This window comes from Corapipo altera, unplaced genomic scaffold (genome assembly GCF_003945725.1).
Source record: "Corapipo altera isolate COAL_440 unplaced genomic scaffold, ASM394572v1 200, whole genome shotgun sequence".
Taxonomy (NCBI): domain Eukaryota; kingdom Metazoa; phylum Chordata; class Aves; order Passeriformes; family Pipridae; genus Corapipo; species Corapipo altera.
Genome location: NW_020884992.1, coordinates 1,244,418 through 1,260,441, shown reverse-complemented (window position 1 = coordinate 1,260,441; position 16,024 = coordinate 1,244,418). Strand labels below are relative to the sequence as shown.

At 65.0% G+C, this 16,024-nt stretch overlaps 1 protein-coding gene across 3 annotated transcripts in view; it reads left to right on the top strand.

The window, feature by feature from the left end:
• The first annotated feature begins 3,964 nt into the window (after positions 1-3,964).
• ARHGAP23 (Rho GTPase activating protein 23) overlaps positions 3,965-16,024 on the top strand; it is a 34,920-nt gene continuing 22,860 nt past the window's right edge. The window contains exon 1 of one of the 3 annotated variants that reach the window (XM_027666438.1): positions 3,965-4,022. In XM_027666438.1, coding sequence (XP_027522239.1) covers positions 4,014-4,022 — 9 coding nt within the window. In that variant the 5' untranslated portion in view covers positions 3,965-4,013. Of the gene's footprint in view, positions 4,023-5,611; positions 5,659-9,933; positions 10,003-16,024 lie in introns of those variants that run through there. The other 2 variants (XM_027666437.1, XM_027666436.1) reach the window with 2 other exon arrangements.

Sequence of the window (16,024 nt, the reverse complement as noted above, 5' to 3'; positions counted from 1 at the left end):
GTAAAAATGCAGCTTTGCTTAATTTTATCTTTATTTTTTCCCCCCCTCGTTTTTAATTTTTTTCTTTTTTTTTTTTTTTTGGGTGTGTGCTTAATTTATTAAAATAGTTGCTGTATAATTTATTTTCGTAAACTATATTAAAAAGTTACTAAATGGTTTAAAAAAAAACAAACAAAAATGAAAACAAACAAACAAAAAAAACCAAACAGACTTGCAGGCCAATCTTTCAGATAAAAAAAAAAGAAAAAAAAAAAAAGGAAAAAAAAGGAAAAAAAAAAAAAGAAAAATGACGTTTTTTGATATAAACCACAAATGCACTTTTGGGTGTGTTTGGTTATTTTTGGGGGTGGGGAGGGGGAGCCTGGCTGTACCTGTGGGTTTGTCTGTATATATTGTATTAATAGGCATGTTTGGCCTCTCGTGGGGGATGGTAGGAACTGCTGCAGGTGCTGGGGGAGGGAAGCTGGTGTGGAATTCCTGGATTTGGGGGATTTTTGGGGTGGTTTTTTTGTTTTGGTTTCTTTTTTCCCCTGAGTGGTCAGTGAGGGAGAGCTGACTCGGTGTTTGTAACTCATTTCTAGCGTGGTTTTGACTGATGGGTTTGGGGGGTTTTTTTGGGGGGGTTTTGTTTGGGTTTTTGGGTTTGTTTTGGGGTTTTTGGTTTTGGTTTGTTGGTGGGGTTTTTTTTGGCCCGGGGGGGTGGGAAGGGAAGAGAGAGGGGTTTGAAATAAAAGAATTGGAAGTTGTTGGGTGTTTGATGTGTGGTGGATCCTGAGGCAGTGACACCCCCCTCCCCACCCCCAGGGTCCCCTTTGGAGAATCCCAGTGCCCAGAACCACGACAGGGAGCTCTGGGAGCCCTTCCTGGGGTGCTCCTGATGCCCAGAAACACGTTTGGGTGCTCCCAGTGCCCCCCAAAATTGAGAGGGAGATATGGGGTGGCCTCCCTGGGGTCTTCCTGGTGCCCAGAGAGACACTGGGGTGCTCCCAGTGCCATGGAAAAATCAGGGGAAACCCTGGGTGCCCCTCCCCGGGGTATTCCTGGGGCCCAGAAAGATGCCAGTGCCCAAAAAGACATTGGGGTGCCCCCCCCCCCCGTGTGCTCCTGGTGCCCAGAACCACATTAGTGTCCCCCTGGGTGGTCCTAGTGCTCCCTAAAAAATCAGGGGGAGCCCTGAGTGCCCACTCGGGGTGCTCCAGGTGCCCCAAAACACATCAGGGGGGTCCCAGTGCCCAGAACCACGTTGAGGGGAGGTCTGGGTGCCCCCCCCCCCCCCGAGTGCCCAGAAAGATGTCAGGATGCTCCCAGGGTGTCCCAGTGCCCAAAAAGACATTGGAGGGAGCTCTGGGCGCTCCCAAAAAATTAGGGGGAGTGCTGGGTTACCCCCCCTGGGTGCTCCCAGTGCTCCCAGTGCCAGCATCCCCGAGGGGTGGGATGAGGCCCCAAGGGCTGGAGAGGCCCAGATCCACCCCGTGTCTCCCAAAATCCCCCCCCGTGCCCCTCCCCAGCCCCTTCCCCGGTTGCGGGAGCCACGTGCGGTGCTTCCCCACCCACCCACACCCCCCAAATCCTCCTCCGAGGCGCTTCGAACGCCCCCGAGTTTGGCAGATCAAAGGCGGCGGAGCGACAGAATGGGGCTGGGGAGGGGCTCCCAGCCCCGGGGAGCCTTCATCCCTCCTCCTCCTCTTCCTTCTCCACCCCTGCGGCGCCCGGGAGGGTTTTGGGGTTCGTCCCTCTGCTCTTGGCACAGGGTGGGGGGGCTGCCCCGATGTGTCCCCCTACCCTGCCCGCGGGGACAGTCCCCGGGTCGGGGCTCTGTGCGGGGACAAAAGGCCCTTTGACGGGGCCAGACGGACACTCCAGGCGGGATCCGACATCTGGAGCCTCCTCTTGGGTTTTTTTTTCTCGGCTGGCGGGAGCCGAAATGATGCGGGTCCCGTCCCTCTCCCCCCATGGGTGTGATGCTCCCATGGGTGGGATGCTCCGGTGGGAGAGAGGAGCGCGGAGGGTTTGGGGTTCTCCCAGCCCCGCGTGGGAGGAGCTGCGGGCACAGGGATGCTGCACCCCGGGATGTGCCCTGGGCGAGGAGGGTGCCCCCGGGGAGCCACGTGCCCGGGGGCAGGGCCGGGGCAACCCCCTCGCTGCCCTCCCCCCCCAAAAAAACCCCATAAAAAGCCGCTTTGTCCACCCGCCTCCGAGCGGCCCTGGAAGAGCCCCAACATGGCTGCGCCGCGCTGGAGCTTATTTTTAACATCTCATTAGCATCAGAAAAGCAGCAAATTTCCCCCTCGGCCCCCGCGAGGTTTCAGAGCCCCCGGACAAAAGCCGCTTTCTTCCCGCTCCGGCTCCCCCCGCCCGCCAAACCCCCCCCAAACCCTCGGGGTGCTGCTGCACCGAGGGGCCCCCGGGACCCCCGACTGCACCCCCAGCCCCGGTGGGTGCCCCGGTCAGTGGGTGCAGGGAGGTGGGGGGACATGGGGGTGTCTCCTGGTGATGCCCACCCTGTGCCAGTTCCGAGCCTGGAAGGGATCCCGGCCAAAAATAACCTTTGGGGTGTCCCGGTGCTGCTGCCCGTCCCTAAATCCCACCCTCGGGCAGCTGAGCCTGAGGCCAGACTGATCCAGAGGTGGGGGACAGGGGGGCCCGAGCCCCCCCCCAGTTTGGGGCTGGATCTTGTTGAGGGGTTGGGGTGGGTGTTTGGCTCATCCTCATCCTCGCTCACGCCGGTGTTCCCAGTGTTCCCAGCTCCCTGGGAATGAGGGACACTGAGGCACAGGCTGGGCCCATCCAAGGGAAACTGAGGCACGGGCTGGAAGTGTGCAGGGAAACTGAGGCACAGCATAGGGACATTCCATGGGAAACTGAGGCATGGCACAGGGCTATTCCAAGGGAAACTGAGGCACAGCCAAGGGCCATTCCAAGGGAAACTGAGGCACAGCAAGAGGTCATTCCAAGGGAAACTGAGGCACAGCATGGGGCCATTCCAAGGAAGCCGAGGCCGAGTGTGGAGCCATTCCCAGGGATCCGAGGGCAGGCCCAGGGCCGGGTGCCCCTGGCCAAGGCACGCCGGGCTCTGGCAGTGCCCCAGAGGTCACTGGGTCACACTGGGCTGGCACCAGCACTGCTCCAAGCTAATATTTATCCAGGCTGGAGGGCTTGGCTGCTGCCATGGGAAAGGCTGTGGCCGGGCCAGGGGCCACGAACCCGCTGCCTGCGGGGGGGCAACCACTGCCACCCACCCCCTGCCCCAGTGCCACCCCCACCCTGGGCACAGCCACTGCCCCTGGAGCCCCTGGGAGCTCTGCAGGAGCCTCCGGGAGAAGGGAGATGGGTGAGGGGATGGATGGAGGGTGAGGGGGAAGGAGGAGGGAGGGTGGGATGGAGGGTGAAGGGTGTGGATGGACAGACGGATGGGTAAAGGTTGGGGGGACAGGGGAGGGAGGGAGGGAGAGAGGGATGGAGGGATGGGGAGCTGGAGGGGCAGAGGATGTGGGGATGGGCAGGAGAAAGGAAGGATGAATGGGGATGGATGGAAAGATGGAGGATGGATGGATGGATGGATGGATGGTTGGTTGGATGGAGGGATGAAGGGATGAGAAGGGGTGGAAAAACGCATGGAGGGATGGAAGGAGGATTTGGAGTGGAACTGGGTGTGAGGGGTAGGTGGGATGCAGGATGCAGGGCTGGGATGCAGGGCTGGAGAGAGGGAAGGGCGGAGGGAGGATGGAGGGACGGAGGAGGAGGAGGAGGGAAGGAGCGGGATCGGGACGGGGGGTCCCGGCGGGGGGCGGGCGGAGGGGAGGGCGGTGGCGGGGTCCGGGTGGGGCCGGGGGAGGCCCCCTCCCGCTGCCGCCGCTCACATGACGCCGCTCCCGGGATGCGCCGGGCGGCGCCGGGTGCGGGCGGCGGCGGAGAGAGGCGGTGGCAGCGGGGCCGCACCGGATCCGCCACCGGGACCGCCACCGCCACCGGCCCATGGCCCGCGGCCGGACCGCCGCGCCCTGAGCGGCCCCATGGAGCAGGTAGGAGCGGGATAGGGATCGGGATTAGCACCGGGACCGCCGCGGCGGGACGGGACGGGTCCAGCACCCGCGGGCGCGGCGCCGTTCCAGGGGTCTGAGGCTGCCGGGACTTCCCCCCCCGGGACTTCGCCTGCTGCCGGGGGGACCCCCCCTCGCCACCCCTGCGCTCCCCACCTGCTGCTCTTTGCCTTCCTGCATCCACACCCACCTTCCCCAGGGCCCCGCCATCACCCCCCGGCCCCTTCCAGCCGGTGGGAACCTGCTGGCCCAGCATCAGCTGTGCCCCACTGCAGCATCACCCACCCCGGTGCCCCCAGATCGCGCACCTGGGACCCCCAGCCTCGCCCATGTGCTCCGCCCAGCCCGGGTGGCCGGAGGGACGCGGTCCCAGCTCTGCCACAGGTTTCTGTCACAGCCCGGGGTGGGTCTCGCCCCACCTGCCGGGAGCAGCCTGGTTTGGGGAAGGGTTTTCTGCTGGGGGAAGGGGCTGGAGCCGCCGTGGAGTGTTTGCTGTGGGGCGTGGAAAAACCTCGGGGCGTGGGGGGTTGTTTCCTGTGTCTCCCCATCCCGTTATTCACCAGCCGGCGCCGTCCTGGTCGCTGTGCCCCGGCTGGGCTGTGATGTACCCCCGTGGTGCCCATCCGGGGCTGGGGGTGCTCTCGGTCCCCCCATTCCGTGGCTCTGCGTGGACAAGAGGGTCCCCTGGGGTGGGGGTTCTCCCCCTCTGAGCATCCCCCCCCCCCCGAGCTGAGGGGTCCAGCTCCCTCCCTGCAGCCCCTCGGGCTCTGCCTCGTGTTTCCCCCCCTCCCACCCCATCCCTCGGGCTCAGCCCGGGTCTGAGCGTAGGATCTGATGCCTCGGGGGTACCCCCCACCCCCCGACCCTCCGCGGGGCAGGGGCAGCCCCGGGGACCAGGGCAGAGCCACCGCGTTGGGCACGACACACGACACGTCCCCAGCTCCCAGCGAGCTCTGGCTGCACGTTGGGGGCCGCGTGCTGCAAAATCCCCCCCCCGGGCCGAGCCGGGAAGGGCCGTGGCCGGGAGAGGCAGCACACGGGGGGTCGGGGGGCTCGGTCACAGCGTGGGGGGTCACCGAGGTGGGTGAACACCCACCATCACCATCCCCACGGGACCCCCGGGATCTCACCCACCCCACCGGAGCGGGAAAACCACCGCGGGGGGGGCTGCACGTGATGCGCCGACACCCTCGGGTCCAGCATCGCCCCCCGGGGGGCTGCGAGGGTCCAGAGACCCCTCCCTCCTGCCCACCTGCTGTATCTCAGGGCTCGCTCGCCCGCTGGAAAAAAAAAAAAAAAATCCCCTCTGGCACATCCAGCTGCAATGCAGAGGAGCTCCCGAGCCGCCCGCACGCCTTCCCTGCCGCCCTGATTGGCGGCGACGCCTTTGGAAGGGGCCGTGGTAATTTTAGGCCGGGAGCGGCAGCAGGTTGGCATGTGCCTGCCGGCACCGGGCAGGGCTGGGAGGGCCCGGCGGCGCTGCCCGACCCCCCTCCCGCCTCCCTCCACCGGCACCCGCAGCCCGCGGCAGCCCGGGGATGATGCTCGGAGCGAGGGGTCCCCAGGGCACCCCGATTCCCGGCGGGATCTCAGCCCCTCCCTGATGTGGGATGAGCACGTAAGTCCTGGCGGCCCCCCCGCAGCTCTGCCCTGCTCTGCTCTGCCTCGCTCCCGGGGTTCCTCGCCCACCGCGGATCCCCCCGGCCGGGCTGGCTGTTGTTTATCCCGACGGACCCACCGGCGGGCAGGGAAGGAGGGGTTGGGGCCGTAACCCTCCCGTCTCGCCGCCGGCTCAAAATGGCTTCGTGGCGCGGTGGCTGCCAGGAGGGAGCGTCTGCCCGGAGCCGGGAGGGTGCCGAGAGCCGGGGGGTGCCCCCCGTGGGACCCCACCCCGGTGGGGCACCCTCGGCACCCCCGTGGGCAGCGCTCCGGCCTCGGGCAGCGTTGGCCTCGCGGTGCTGCCGCCGTGCCCTGCCCCGGCCACGCTGCCCACTCCTCCCTCCCCCCCCTCCCGGCGCGGCTCCGGCGCCCCACTTTTGCTTTTCTTCGTTTTAATTCCCGGGATTAGGTTAAAACCCATCTTCCAGCCTGGATTCCCCCCTCTCTCCCTTTGTCTGCGGCGCGGCGGCGGCTCCGCAGGGAGCGGCAGCCCCCGGGGCGGGAAGGGGGGGCTGCTGCTCCCCCAGATCCGCGGCTCCGGCTGCCGGGATTTGGGATGGGGATGAGGGTGGGGGTTGAGGTGTGGTGGATCTGCTCTGCTGAGCCGGGCGGGGTGGGCAGCGAGGGGGGGGCGCGGCTGCCTTGGCGGCGGGAGGATGTTTTTCGGGTGGATGGTCCCGGAATGGGGTGTGGGTGAGCGGCGGTGGCAGCTCCGGGCTCGGGGACGCCCTGGTGGGTGTGTGCTGTCCCTCCCTGCGCGTGGGGACAGAGGAGTGGGGTGTCCCCGGGGGGGCTGTGACGGGATCTTGGTGCTGGGGTGGGGCTGGGGGAGACAAAGAGGGTTGGGAGTGGGGAGGGAGCATCGGCTGGCTGGGGGCACGATGGCATCCAGCTCCATGGGAACCCCCGTGGGGAAGCTGCCCAGGAGCAGGGATGGGGGTTGGAGGTCCCCATTGATCCCCCCCAGCTGTGCATCCCAGGATGGGGTTCATCCCTTGCTGGGATCCTTCTCCCTGGCCTCCTGTGAGGGTCCATCCCTGTCTGTGCCTCACACAGTGTTGGGGCCACCGGGGCCTGTTCGGGTCGTGTCACCTCCCTGGTTGTGTCACCTCCCTGGTGAGGGTGGCACTGGGGACACCATGAAGGGACTCAGGAGTCCTGGCATCCAAGGCCAGGTCCTGCCATCAGTGGCTCTTCTCCACCAGGCTCCTGCCAGGCCCAGGGGCTGCCGGGGGGCTACAGGCAGGACGTGGCCACGTGTCCCCTCATGGGGGACACAGCAGGAGGGACCCCCAGGAGTGGTGCTGCCTGGGGGAGAGCGGGAGCTGGGGGAGGTCTCTGCTCCTTCCCAAGGACTGTCCGCTGGGAAAGGATGGATGTTGGTTGGATTGGCCCTCGGTGCCAAACCCACCCGGAGGGGATGTTTCCTAGGAAGTCCCTCTGGAGAGAGGCTGGGATGGACAGTGCTGCGTGGCCGGGCAGGCAGAGGGCAGCCGTCGGGCACATCCCAGCTGGCACATCCCGGGGACCTGGAGCTCCTCCACTCCCCCACGGGCGGGAGGTGGCCCTTGCAGGGGATCTGGGGACAGAGGGCACCCACCGTGGGGCCTGGGGGTGCTGAGTGTGGGCAGAGGGTGCTGGAGTTGGGGTGAGGGTGTCCAACTGCGTCACCACGGGGAGGAAACGTCCCGTCACTCACATCCCACTGTTTGTTCCCTCCAGCTGCTGGGACGGTTCCCAAGGCCGGGCAGGGGACAGGGGTGGTGGCAGCGATCCCCGTGGGTCCCCCTCGGGTGCTGGCACACGCACGTTTCCAGAGGGCAGATCCCTCCATCCCACCCCTTGGATGCTGGGGGTGCTGTACCCCAGGGTGATGGGTGCTGTACCCCAGGGTGGCTGTTCTGCCCCCATCCCTGTCCTCATCCCTGGTTGTCCCCTGCCCATCCTTGTCCTGGTTTCTGGATGTCCTTTGCCTGGCCTGGTCCCTGTGTTTCCCTGTCCATTGCTGTCTGTCCCCTCCCCACCCCTGAATGTCCCTTGCCCGCTCCTGTTCCTGGGTGTCCCCTGCCCATCCCACTCTGGGATGGCAAACTGCGGGAGCTGCCATCCAGGCAGGACATTCCCATGAGCGGGATCGGCCCCCTGCGGCCTCTTTCCAGCCCCGAATTCCCGGTACTTCCGCAGCAGCCGCCGGCAGCTCGGTCATTTATTTGTTCTGGTGGTGCCGAGGTTTCTCCAGGCGCCCGAGGAAGTCGTTGTTGACACAGAACTTTCTTAATTGTGTCACGGAAAACTCTGCGCTTGGCAGCTGGGGTGTCCCGGGCCGGCATTCCCGGGAACCCAGAGTGGCACGGGCTGGCACCCCTGGGGCTGGGGGGGCAAACCTGGGGGTGCAGGCAGGGAAACAGCTGCCCAGGAGGGACTCGGAGAGTGGGTTGGGGCTGGCACTGGCGCTGGGACATGGTGTGGATGTGCCAGAGCCCTTGGCACGATCCCAGCTGCGCCGTGTCCCTGGCATTGCCCTGCATGAGCGGAATGCTGTGTTCCCCCGGCATCCTCCGTGTGCCCTGGGGGTGCTCTGAGGGTTTATTCCAGCCCTCACCATGCATCCCTTTGCCCCACATGCTGAGATCACCTTCTGCCACCAAAGAACCTTTGAGGAGCCGTTTGCACTCGGAGATTTGGGTGTGGGAATTAATTTTCTCTGCGGTTGCTCAGGGGTGGTTTCGGGAGGCTCCGCTCCATCCAAGCGGCCTGAGCCGGGCCAGGCCCTGCAGGTTGTCCCCATCCCAGCTATCCCCATCCCGGCTGTCCCCATCCCAGCTATCCCCATCCCGGCTGTCCCCATCCCAGCTGTCCCCATCCCGGCTATCCCCATCCCAGCTATCCCCATCCTGGCTATCCCCATCCTGGCTGTCCCCATCCTGGCTGTCCCTGTCCCCATCCCTCTGCCAGCCCACGCTCTGTCTGTCCATCCTGCTGTTTCCCGTCCTTGCCGTTTCCTTTCCCTGTGGGTCTGTGTCAGCCTTTGTCCCTCCGTCAGCCCCAACCCCGGGTGTTTCCGTCCCCACCTCTGCCCGGGCCAGTCCCCGTCACTCCTGTCCCTCTGTCCTGGCGTTTCCTGGCTGTGTGTCCTTCTGTGCATCGCCTGGCCTTGGCCTCGCCCTGCCAGTGCCTGTCCAGCTGTCCTTGTCCTGCTGTCCTGTCATCCCTCTGTCCACTCCCTCTGTGCCCATCCTGGTCAGTTCTGCTCATGGTCCCTGTCCCTCTGTCCTGGCTTAAACTGTCCTGGGTGTCCCCTGCCCATCCATGGATGTCCTGTGTTCATCCCTGTCCTGGTTTTTGGATGTCCCTTGCCTGGTCCTGGTCCCTGGGTGTTCCTTGCCCATCCCAGGGTGTCCCATCCCCATCTTTGTCCTGGTCGCTGGGTGTCCCCTGTCCATCCCAGTCCCTGGTCCTGGTCCCTGAGTGTTCTATCCCTGTCCCAGTCCCTGGGTGTCCCTCTCCTGGCCCTTTTTCTGTGTGTTTCCTGCCCATCCCTGGGTGTCCCATCCCTGTTCCTGGATGTCCCTTGCCTGGTCCTGTTCCTGGCTATCCCCTTCTCATTCCCGGGTGTCCCATCCCGGTCCCTGAATATCCCTTGCCTGGCTCTTTTCCCAGGTGTCCTCAGCCCATCCCCGGGTGTCCCATCCCTGTCCCGCTCCCTCCGTGTCCCACCCCGGTCCTTGGGCGTCCCGCACCCATTCCCGCGTCTCCCATCCCGGTCCCTGGATGTCCCTTCCCTGGTCCCGTTCCTGGGAGTCCCCAACCCATCCCGGTCGCGGTGTCCCCCGCCCGTGCCTGCTCTGGTTGTCGCGGTGCCAGCTCGGTGCCGGTCCGCGCTGTCCCGGTGCCGGTTCCCATCCCCGCCGCCCCGGTGCCGGTGCCCGCGGCCGATCCCTCCCGCCGGGCGGGCCCGTTCCGAGCCGCCCCGCGCCCCGCCCGCCGCCGCGGGCGCCCGGAGGAGGCGGAGCCGCGACCGGGGCCGGGGCCACCGCCGGCCCAGCCCGAGCCGAGCCCAGCAGAGCCGAGCCCAAGCCGGACCGCGCCGCGCGGGGCCGGGCCGGGCCGAACGCGGCGGGACCGGACCGAGCGGGGCCGGACCGCAGAGCATCCCCACCGCACCGGAGCGCGCCGGGCGGGGCTGCGCCGAGCCGAGCCGAGCCGTGCGGAGCCGGGCCGGGCCGAGCCGAGCCCGCCCGCCCGCGCCCCGATGAATGGGATCGCCTTCTGCCTGGTCGGGATCCCGCCGCCCGCCCCCGCGGTGAGCGGCACTGGGGGGACTGGGGGGACTGGGGAGGCGGGGGGGGGGCTCGCGGGAGCGGGGACTGGGAGGAACGGGGAGCGGCTCCCGGGGATGCTGGGGGGACTGGGGAGGCTGTAGGCTCGGGAATTAGGGGCTGGGAGGGAATGGGAGATACTGGGTGTAGGTTTGGGAGAGTAGGGGTTTAGGGAACCGGGCGATGCTGGGGAGGATGTGGAGCAGGGACGGGGAGTGCTGGGTATGGCGCCGAGGTCGGGCAGTGGGGCTGGGGGTTGGGTGATACCCCTGGGGGGTGAGACTGGCTCTGGGGCAGACCAGAGCCCTGGAACTGGGCTGTGGGTCAGGGCCAGCGGGTCCGGGGGGGGTCCAGTCACCCACACGATGCCACAGGCGATGGTGGCCACGGTGGCCTGTCCCCAGTGCCCAGCCACAGTGGCGTCGTTGTGGGCTGGAGGGGCTGTGGTGCCTGGATCTGGCCTTGGAGCTGAGGGCAAGAGCCCAGGGCTGGGCTGCCCCTTCCCAGGACGAGACCCACAAACACCCACACGTCTCCTCCGAAACTCCCGGCTGGGCTCTCTCCCTGTGGCTCCGGCTGATCCATCCCTTCCAGCTCCCGGCACTGGGCAGGCAGCAACTCCCCAACGTGCCAAACAGCCCCTCGAGGTCAAATCTAGCCCCCCTGGCATTTGCTGACCCGTGGCGTGGGCACTGGCATCGCCTGGCGCCGCTGGACCCGAGGGCACCGGGGCGATTCCCATCTCCCCATCTCCCCGTGGTGCCAAGGAAGGCCGGCCCAGCCGCTGGCTAAATCCCCATTTCCTGCCTGTTTCATGCCAAATCCCGGCGAACCCTTGGGGTGGGGATGGGTACGGCACCGGGGGGACCTGGGGTGGGGGGTCCGGTGGCCGGAGGGGGCCGGTGGTAACGCCCGGGCGGGGATGCGGCCGCGGTGAGGGACTGGCACAACGCCTGCTAATTTGAGCAGAGGTTGCACGTCCTCGCCCCAGAGCTGAATTTGGCCTCTGTTCCTCAGTTCCTGGTTTTTTGAACTCGGCTTCCTCGGCCCCGGCCATGGGGCTAATAACCGGCCTCAAAGGATTAATTGGGGTGTGCGAAATGGCTCAGAGATGAGGAGCTGCTCGGCGAGCGGCTGAGCATTAATCATGGTTTCTCCTCAGATTCCTCCCTGCTTACTCCGTACCGCTGAGCGCTGGCTCTTGGGTTTTCGGGGTGGGGGGGGGGGGGGGTGGTTTGAGCCTCGAAATCTGCTTTTCTGCGGTGTTTTGGGGGCGAAATGTGCCCTCCTGGGTGGGCGGCACCCGGAGCGAGACCAGAGTCGCTGGGTGATCGTGGGGTGCTGGGTGACTTGGGGCGCTGAGCGACTCGGGGGGGTGGTTATTTGACCCCCACATCTGGGGAGGACGGTGCTTTGCAGTCCTCCAGCGAGGATTTAGTGCTGTGTAAGCAGAAATCCTGCCCAACGGCCGCCCCTGGGGCTGCGTGGCAGGGGCTGCGTCCCACCGTCCCCAAACCTTCGTCCGGTGCCTTCTACCCTCAGCCCCTCGTGGCTCCTTGCCCCTGTCCCCCATTTACTGGCTCTGCTCAACAAATTGAGTTTCTTAACGCCTTTTTTTTTTTTTTTTTTTTTCCCTCTCCTTTCTTTCTGAACCCTGAACTTGAAAGACAGGAAAAGCCTGTGCTCGGGGCTGCTGCCGCAATCCCGCCTCGCCAGCGCGAAACCTGGCACCGGCGCCGGGCTGGGGCACGCAGCTGATGCCACCCCGGGGTCCCGCTGCCCACCTGGGGGGGGTTTTGGGGGAGTTTTGGAGGGGGTTTTGGAGCACTCCAACCTCTGTGGTTTAACCTTGACCTGTGTCATGTGCCCGGCACCTCTGGCACCCGTCACTCGCGCCGCGGGGGGACTGATGGGTGATGTGTGATCCTAAACCCCCCCCCCGGGGCTGGCAGCGCTGCCTGGCACCATCATCCAGCATCAGCTGCCAAGGAACCACTGCTGGGCGTTATTTAGGGCTTGGGGACCATGGGTTTGGGGACCACGGGCCGGGGGGACAGCTCTGGGTTGGGGTCAGAGTGTGGGTGCTGCTGGGGTGCAGGGGGGTGCTGCAGGAGCAGCTCCTGGGGTACTCTGAGACAGAGCCAGGGGCCCTCCCTGAGTTCATACAGAGCCACTCACTGGGAGAAAACATGGAGGGATGAGCGGGGGGGTCATGCTGGGAAGCTGCCGAGCCCCGGGATGGCCTTTTTATTCTCATTAAAGAGGGAAAAAAAAGGATTAGGTTTCAAGTCGGTGCCGTCCCATTAATAAACCAAGTTTGTCTTCAGCAGGCAGCAAGACCTGATTTAAAAAGGAGTGGAGATAGATGACCTATTTTAAGCTCTCAAGTTGGAAAATATCGACCTGGCCGCCCGTGGCCCGCGAGCGGCGGGGCCGGGCCGTGTCAGCCGCTCCAGGCTGCGCCTCCCGCTCCCAAAACCCGGCTTTCCAGGAGCCAGCCCCGGGTTGGGAAGCAGGGTGGCTGCTCCGAACCTGCCGCCGACCTCCTGCCCACGGCCGAATCCTTTTCTGCCGGCTGCTTCTCCCCAGGAGTTCATTAAGCCCCAGGAGTTCATTAAGCCTTCCCTAATTGCCCGCCCGGGCCATGCCACGCCGGGCACACCTTCGTGTTGCAAGACCCGCCGTCCAACAGGGAATCGGCCACGTTCCCGCCGGGATTGGTCTCCCTGGGGTCCACGGCCCTCACAGAGGGTTGGTGTCTTGGGGTGGGAGGGCGCTGGGATGTGGGGTCGGCCCCGTTCCCGAGCCATGCTGGGGAAATGGGAGCTGGAGGGTGAAGATGGAGCAGGGCTCTCCTTAGGGAAGAGGGGCTGAGTCACCACAAAGTGGCCAAAATGAGGCACCGGTGACCGTGGGGACGAGCCTGCTCTTGCCCGAGGATGGAACCCAGTGGAGTCCCCTGTCCTTTGGTTCCTTGAGACCCTGCTGCAGCAGGAAGGACCTTGGCATGCCAGGAGCCAGCCCAGGGGAGGGAATAGGTCCCTGCCATAGCCCTGAGCCCTGGCACAACCCCGGAGGGCCGTGTCCCCCCTGCCACGGGCAGCCAGGCAGGTCTGGGGGCTCTGCAGCCCCCCCTGCCCATCCACCACCGGTGGCACCCCCAGACCTGTCACCGCACAGCCCGGGGTGTCCCCCCCGCCGTCCCCCCGAGGGCAACAGTGGGTCCCTTGATGGGCCCGAGCGCGTGGGGCGGCCCCGGGGCGGGTGGGCCGGGGCTCGGTGGCTCTGGGGGACAATCGGGCCATTGTGGCTCATAGTGGCTCTTTCTGTGCCGCGCCGGGCGGGGGCCGGGCTGCGGTGCCAGCGCTTTCGGGGTGAGCCCCGGTCCCCAGCGGGGCTGGCGGTGACTGGTGTGGCCCCAGTGGCCGGACACCGCTGTCCCCGGGCGGGGAGGGGACGGAGGGCAGGCGGGCTGGACGCTTGGCCACTGGATGAGAGTGGGCAGTGGAGAAATGTTGGGCTGCTCCCGATCTCAGGGAAATGTTGGGCTGCTCCTGATCTCAGGGAAATGTTGGGCTGCTCCCGATCTCGGGGAAATGTTGGCCTGCTCCCGATCTCAGGGAAATGCTGCTGGGCCTCGGTGCCGGGGCACTGGGGGAGCGTGGTGTCCCCAAAGCCGTGTCCCCAGAGCTGCCTCCTGCCCGTGCTGTGGCTGGAGGGAGGCTCAGGACCCGCCTTGGCTCTTTATTTTCACCGCCCAGAGGGATGTGGGATTTGGCGCTTCCGTGCATCCCCCCATCCGAGCGTTGCCCGCCCTCCCCAGCCCTCAGGAGCTCCAGGGGTGTCCCCCACATGGGTGGGGGGTGCAACCCCAGCCCGGGCCTCCTGGCCTTGAGCGGGGCAGGGGCTGGAAGGAGCAGGCAGCCTTGCCCTGACCTCCCCGGGTAGGATTTTCCGCCGTGGAGAAGCGGGAGAAGCGGGAGCGCAGCGCAAGGTGCCTCTCGGAGCCGCCGCAGGAAATGGCTCATTGTTAGCCCAGCTGAAAAAAACAGAGACCCAAAAACTTGCAATAATGAGGCCAGCTTCTATTTGAGGGTTTCCATGGGAAAAACAGGAAACGGAATCCTGTTACTTTTCTAGGGCCCGCTGCCGATAACGCCGTTTTTAGGACGGGGCAGAGAACGAGGAGGAGGAGGAGGAGCTGGGGATGAAGGCAGCACCAACATGGCCTTGTTGGTTCCACTTCCTCATGGGCTGGGAGATAAACTCCTCCTCGGTGTGGCTCTGAGTTTCCCAACCTCTCTGGCATGGGGGCCGTCGGGAACATTCCCACTGAGGTCGGACCTGTTGTGGCTCCAATGTGTGTTCCCAGCACTTGTCCCTGCCTTGGAGCAGCTTTCCCTGCTGGCACTGGGTGTTAAGGGTAATCCCTATGGGCTGGGGACCTGGGAGACCCAGGGTAGGGGCATGGAGAGACCGCAGGGCTTCACAGGCTGTTGGTGGCATGAACGGGGTGCAGTGTCCCCCAAGGTGCCTCTGTCTGGCCTGGGATGTGACCCTGGGAAGCCCTGAGTGTCTGTGGGTCTGTCCCCTGAGGCTGTCTCTGCTGTGGGGCTGGAGGTGCTGTAGTGAGCTTCGGGAGGGCCAGGACGGAGCTGTGTCCTGCCCCTGGATTTGTGGCACGAGTGGATTTGTTTTGTGAGCGGAGGTTCCACGTGGGCACACCCACTTCAGTCGTGACCATGTTGTGGTCACCAGCTGTGAATGGGGGCAATCCAACAATCCTGGCCCAGGAATCCTGCCAGGGATACCAACAGCAGGTTGGGGAGCAGCACAGGCAGAGCCACGTGGCCAGAGAACCGCAGTGGGCACCAGGGCTGGCAGGGAGAGAGGTCAGGAAAGGGGATGAGTCTCTCTGGCCACATTCCCAAATTTCTCTCGATGTGGCAAGAAGGACCCCCCCAGCTGGGGTGAACCAGAGCCCTCTGGAACTGCTGCTTTGAGCTGTGTCAGGAATGAGATCCCTGTGGAGCTGGGGCTGGTGTCCCAGTGTGGAAGCTGCCAGGAGGGAGCTCAGTTTGGCCACAGGACGGAGCCACACAGGACCAGCGAGGAGTCTGGGAAGGAGATGATGAGTCTGAGTCTGTGAAGGAGCTGATGAGTTCAGTCTGTGAAGGAGATGATGAGTCTGAGCCCGTGAAGGAGATGCTGTCAAGATAAAAGTTTGCCTTGGGAAGGAACCAGGCGATTTCCTTCCCCGTGTTAACACCCAAACCGGAGCGGGTGGAATGTCCGAGAGGCTGTTTGTGGCTCCTCTGCTCCACTTCTCCTTGACTCCAGTGTCACCTGGGCAGTGTCACCCCCTTCCCAGCTGTGTCGGGTGATGGGAATGCAGGTGTGTGTCCTTGGCTGGGCAGGGGACTCCGGTGTGGGGTGGAATTTGGCAGTGCCCATCCAGCTGCTGGATCTCCCGCGGGACCCCTGCCCTGTGCCATTCCTGGAGCTGAGGACGGGGACCCCCCCAGCCTGTGCCCGAGTTGTGGGTCCCAGTGGCTGTTCCCAGTTTCCCCGTGAGGTCTGTGGGGTTTGTGGGGGCCCAGCGGTGCAGGGAAGGGCTCAGGGGGTGCTGCCTTGTGAGGCAGTGGGAAAAGAGGCTGTTGGGAATCTCGGTGGGTGCTCAGAGCAAACCCTGCTGGCATCAGCAGAAAGCCATTCCCAGGATTCAGGATTCCCACCCTCCCCATGAATGGTGCATCCATCCTGGTAAGTCCCTACCCAGGCTGGGACATGGCACAGAGGTTTCCTGGGGGGCCCTTGGGGTTCTGTCTCCATCACTGAGGTGTCTCTCCCTCCTGTTCCCAGCGCTGCTGCTCCCACATGGGATGTGCATCTGCTCCCCGGGGCTCCCAACCTGCCTTCCTCCCATTCCCGGGGGGATACAGCAGTGTGGTACTGAGGGAGGGGCATCCTGAGGGGCAGGGGTATCCCAGTGGGCAGGGAGCATGT